This window comes from Nematolebias whitei, chromosome 17 (assembly GCF_014905685.2).
Source record: "Nematolebias whitei isolate Nwh7 chromosome 17, NemWhi1, whole genome shotgun sequence".
NCBI lineage: Eukaryota > Metazoa > Chordata > Actinopteri > Cyprinodontiformes > Rivulidae > Nematolebias > Nematolebias whitei.
In genome coordinates, this window is record NC_056514.1 from 41,319,044 (window position 1) to 41,324,607 (window position 5,564).

The 5,564-nt window shown below is 43.0% G+C and overlaps 1 protein-coding gene across 1 annotated transcript in view; it reads left to right on the forward strand.

Annotated features, from left to right (window-relative positions):
• The window catches only part of stxbp4 (syntaxin binding protein 4), a 50,258-nt gene that overhangs the window by 15,348 nt on the left and 29,346 nt on the right, over window positions 1-5,564 (forward strand). Inside the window, exons 8-11 of the mRNA XM_037690975.1 lie at window positions 486-618; window positions 3,591-3,697; window positions 3,779-3,995; window positions 4,205-4,286. Coding sequence (XP_037546903.1) covers window positions 486-618; window positions 3,591-3,697; window positions 3,779-3,995; window positions 4,205-4,286 — 539 coding nt within the window. The remainder of the gene's footprint in view (window positions 1-485; window positions 619-3,590; window positions 3,698-3,778; window positions 3,996-4,204; window positions 4,287-5,564) is intronic.

The window sequence follows — 5,564 nt, forward strand, 5'->3', positions numbered from 1 at the left end:
TTAAACCAGGTTTAACCTCCTTAACTGGACCTTGAACCAGTTAAACCAGGTTTAACCTCCTTGAATGTCCAGTCAGTCACATTTAACCTTTAAACAGAACACACAGAAACACGTTGAGTTTTCTCTGCTGCAGCTGGACTCAGCTTCAGTCAGGATTCACAGAAAGTTTCTGCGCTGACAGAAACACCAGAAACTAAAAATACACAAATGCAACTTCAGCACTTTGACAGCAGAGGAGGAGGAGGAGGAGGAGGAGGAGGAGGAGGAGGAGGAGGAGGAGGAGGAGGGTTACAGATTAGGATGCTCTGCAGCACTGTTTGTCTGTTGCTCTCTGTCTGTCTGACTGTCTGTCTGTCTGAATCTCTGTCTGACTCTCTGTCTGTCTGTCTGACTCTGTCTGACTGTCTGTCTGTCTGTCAACCTGTCTGTCTGTCTGTCTGTTTATTTTAATCTGTCCTCCTCACATCTCTTCCTGTCTTGCCTAGCGACAGCATCATCCAGCTGATATGTGTTGCCAAGGCAACAGGCCTAGGGCTCGTCATCAAGGGCGGAGCCAACCGAGCCGAAGGACCAATGGTGTTCATTCAGGAAATCGTTTCTGGAGGAGACTGTCAGAAGGTGGGCGTGTCTGAGATCAACTCAACTTTATTTATAAAGACGTTATAATCACAGTTTGTTTTAATTTCAGCTGCTCGTTGAACTTTAAACTTTTTTCTCTATATTTGGTTAAAGTCACAGAAACCTTTAGGGTTTGAGCTTCTCATGAAACTAAAACCAGTTTTCAGTTCTGCCCTCGGGCTCAGTCTGAGAGGAGCTGACTCAAGAGCCACCTCAGACACACTGAGGGTCCAAAGACAACAAAAGAACCACATCCTCAGACCAGACAGGATCCTTGAAGTCCTCAAACCAGCCTATCCTGTCCATGAAGACCACAGACAGGGTCAGAGATCAGGACCAGTCCTGGTGGACTCCATCCTGGACCAGAACAAGCCTGACTTGGTTCAGTTCTGAAGGGACCAGATGGGCACCGTTCCTCCTAAATCTGAGGTTCAGCAGTTGGACCTTCCCTTTGACACCCTGCAGTAAACTGTCCTGGGGGGCGAGAACTGTGGTCCTTTAATAGCTGGAAGAGACTCTGTGGCCCACTTTTAAAAAAATGGAGACCTCCATCCAGGTCCACTTCTCCACAGGTGTTGTCCTCATCCATCCATGAGACACTGGAGAGACATCCAGGCCCACAACATACAGAACCTTCAGCACCTCAGGGTGGACCTTATCCATTTTAACCATCTCAGTGACCTCAGGTCCTCCCCTGCCACGCCCAGAACCTCCTTCAGGCCAACTTAGGGTTCTTCCCCAAAGTCCTCCCAGACCTGAGTCCTTCTGAGTGCCCTGGGTCAGATCATCAGACCATGGACCAGAGTTAGCCAACCCTGACCCGTTGGGTTTGTTCAGTTTGTAAAAAAAATCTGACGTCACCATGGAGTTCAGCCGGACCACTGGAGGTCCACTTCCTGTCCCACCCACATCCTCTGTCTGTGACGTCATGGAGGAGCCAAGATGGCGTCCAAAGAGGGCAGAGGTTCACAGCAACGACACAGCCAGCCCAACTGGACCTGTGGCACTAATTATTATTAATCTTTTTACAATAAATAACTGATAATTAATGTTAATTTTATTTAAAAATAATGTAAAACAGCTGGATGATGTATAAAATATACAGTTTATATTTAATGATCTGAGGTCAATCAAGAACAACTACTCAGAAATGACATACAAACGTTTTACATACAGCTTTGGAAGAATTCTTATACTGTGTATTATAAATTATACAACTGTATATTATAAATTTATATAACTGTATATTATAAATTATATAACTTTTGTTTATTATTATTGTTTTGTAGTCGACACTTGTTGAATGTTTTCTGCAGCCCTGGAGTTACTCTGAAGGATGAAACTTACTGATATATGTATTAACTAACATCTTCTCAGCAGGTCAGGTTTGTGTGATGGAAACATAAAAAGAGTCACAATACTTAATATTATTTTATACAATGTCAATAAATATTTAATATTATTCCACATGATGTAAATAAATATTTAATATTATTCCACATGATGTAAATAAATATTTAATATTATTCCACAAGGTGTAAATAAATATTTAGTATTATTCTACATGATGTAAATAGGGCCCTGTGATGGACTTGAGACCTGTCCAGGGTGTCCCCCGCCCCTCGCACAGTGACTGCTGGACATGGGCACCGGCGACCCCCATGACCCAAAATGGAAGAAGCGGGTAAAAGATGATGGAAGGATATTATTCTATATAATGTAAATACAAATTTAATATTATTCTAAATCATGTGAATAAATCTAAAAAAGTTAAATCTGGTCCTCTGGACATTAAAAAAACAAAACAAAAAAAAAACAACAAAACAACAAAAAAAATGTAGAAACGTTTCGTCTTTCATCCTGAGGACTTCCTCAGTCTGAGGAGCTGTATTCAGCTCAGTCTTATAAATAGCACCTTCTCAGAGTGGATCAACCAGTTTTGCTGCTGACAACCAGAACCAGCTGATCACATGCTCAAGAAGGACCATCAGCCTAACAATGGATCATTAGCACCTGATGGCTGTTTACTGTTCACAGAGGGCTGAGTGATACTAGCAATCACAGCATTGTAAGAGGGGGACAGTTGAACCCGGAGGCTCCACCCCTGTTTACTCTTTCAGGGATGAAGATGTTCACATCCTGGACAGAGAGGAACGATGGTTTGAGAGAGGAGTAAAGGAGGCCATCTTTGTGAAAAGAAACCGTCCATCATTAAACAGGGGTGGAGCCTCCAGGTTCAACTGTCCCCCTCTTACAATGCTGTGATTGCTAGTATCACTCAGCCCTCTGTGAACAGTAAACAGCCATCAGGTGCTAATGATCCATTGTTAGGCTGATGGTCCTTCTTGAGCATGTGAGCAGCTGGTTTTGGTTGTCAGCAGCAAAACTGGTTGATCCACTCTGAGAAGGTGCTATTTAAGAGACTGAGCTGAATACAGCTCCTCAGACTGAGGAAGTCCTCAGGATGAAAGACGAAACGTTCTTACATATTTTTTTTTTGTTTTGTTTTGTTTTTTGAACGTCCAGAGGACCAGACTTACCTTTTTTAGATTTTTCTACCTGGATTATTGAGCATTCTTCAGGATGTAAATAAATATTTCATATTATTCTAGAGGAAGTTAATGTGCCGTGAATCAGAGGCAACAGCAGACGGTGCTGTTTAATAATTGTAGCATGATCGTCACGATGAGGAACCAGATCTGTTAAAGTGAAAATCTACGAGGTGATCGATAATTAACTTTACAGAATAATTTACATTATTTTAAATTAAACGGGTCCATCATGATGAGCTGCAGATGATGACATCGAGTCACATCAAGTAAAATAAGACCAGACCTGAGGACTCGTGGGTCACTGAGTGTCAGAACTTTTCTGCAGAATCTTTAAAATAAGTGGGACCACAGCACAGTTTTAAAGAGTCTGGTTCCAGTTCCTCAGCCAGAGACCGTCTCGTTGGTGTCCTTCTGTTTCAGGACGGACGGCTGCAGGTGGGGGACCAGCTGGTGTCCATCAACAAGGAGTCTCTGATCGGGGTGACGTACGAGGAGGCCCGGAGCGTCCTGACACGCACAAAACTCAGGTCCGACCCACCAGAACCTTTTACCTCCACACAGAGGAAGGTCCGAGTCCACAGAAACCAACCGTTTGTCTCGTGCTGCAGACCGGACCCCACGGTGGAGATCGCCTTCATCAGACCCAGGTCTTCCTCCAGCTCCAGCAGCGGCTCCCACAGCCCCGTCTGCCCGCAGGGCTGTGGAGGGGGGCCCCAGGCGAGGGGCCCCGGGCCGGGCCCCCCCTTGCAGCCGGCTGTGGTGACTAAGATCACATCAAGCAGAAACCCAACGTGTGAGACGCTGCCGCCCGTCAACATCAGCCAGGTCTGAGACACGAAGACGTTGGACGTCCCCAAGTCGTGTTTCAAACCTGAACACTTACATGTAGTTTCTGACAGAACCGACCCGTTTTCCTTTTTATAGACACTAAGAACCACGATACTTTACAGCTGAAACATTTAAAACTGTAAAAGTTCTGTTCATCTGTTTCTGAGCAGAACCTGAACCTGGGTCCAAACGTGTCGTTCCTGCAGGTTCGTGTGTCTCCGAGCAGACTGGACCAGACTGCTGTCCCCTCGTCCCCTCAGAGTGACAGCAGCAACGAGACAAACCCAGGTGACTGTCCCCTGATGGAGATCAGAACCTGCTCGTTGTTCTGACGGGTCACTGGACGTTTCCTCTGTTCGTCTGCAGCTTAATCCTTGAAGAGCTAGAACCAGAACATGGTCCAGTTGTGTCCAGTCCTGGAGGACCACTGTCCTGCAGGGTTTAGTTTTTGACCTTCAGCAGGTCTTCATGTTCTGCAGAAACCCGTCAATCACTCGTTGGTTCAGATCAGGTGAGTTGAAGCAGAGGAACCTCTGAAACCTGCAGGATGGTGGCCCTCAAGGGCCAGGATTTGGACCCTCTGGTTTCCATCAATGTTCGGTCCCGCTGAGCCGTCCTCCTCAGGTCTGAGCTCAGTTCTTGTGCTCTGGATTTAATAGATGGAAGTTTTAACTTTTTAACATTTAACAAAGTTTAACGTTCAGATGGCCACGCCTTTGTTTGTTTTTATTTTGTTGTTTATGTGTTGTCAGATAAACGTGACCGGTCCTGACAAACCCTTTGAAGCTTTCAAAACCTTTTTCATTTAAACTCTGTTTATTATCATCAGTTATAAATGACCAGTTTAAACCTGTTTACATCATAAAGTGATAAATAATAAATAAATCTGATTGATCTCATCATAAAGTATGGTTTTCCTGTCAGCTCCTCCTCCTCCTCCTCCTCCTCCTCCTCCGTCTGATGATTAAGCTCTGCCGACATTAAAATAAATCACATTTAAGAACCTCCAGCGGGCGACGACTCGTGGAGGAAAAACTAAAAGTTTTAAAAATCCACCCCCCAAAAATTAATTTTAAAAAGCTGCGGGGTTCATTTAACAAGCTAAATAAAAACATTTATGTTTATTATTTTATTTAGCAGAGATAAAAAAAAATAAAAAAACTACTAATTTATTGTGAATGAATATTAAAAAGTTACATTTTGGTGGACATTTGTCCTGACCAACAATAAAGTGTCAGAAAGTCAAAGGATGTCCTCAAGGTCAAAGGTCAGAGAGAAAAGGCTCAACAGTCGTCGTGCTTCTTTATTGTTCTTTTATTGTTTATTGTTCCTTTGTTGTTTATTGTTCCTTTATTGTTTGTTTATTGTTCCTTTATCGTTTGTTGTTCTTTTATTGTTTATTGTTCCTTTGTTGTTTATTGTTCCTTTATTGTTTATTGTTCTTTTATTGTTTATTGTTCTTTTATTGTTTATTGTTCTTTTATTGTTTATTGTTCCTTTGTTGTTTATTGTTCTTTTATTGTTTATTGTTCCTTTATTGTTTATTGTTCCTTTATTGTTTATTGT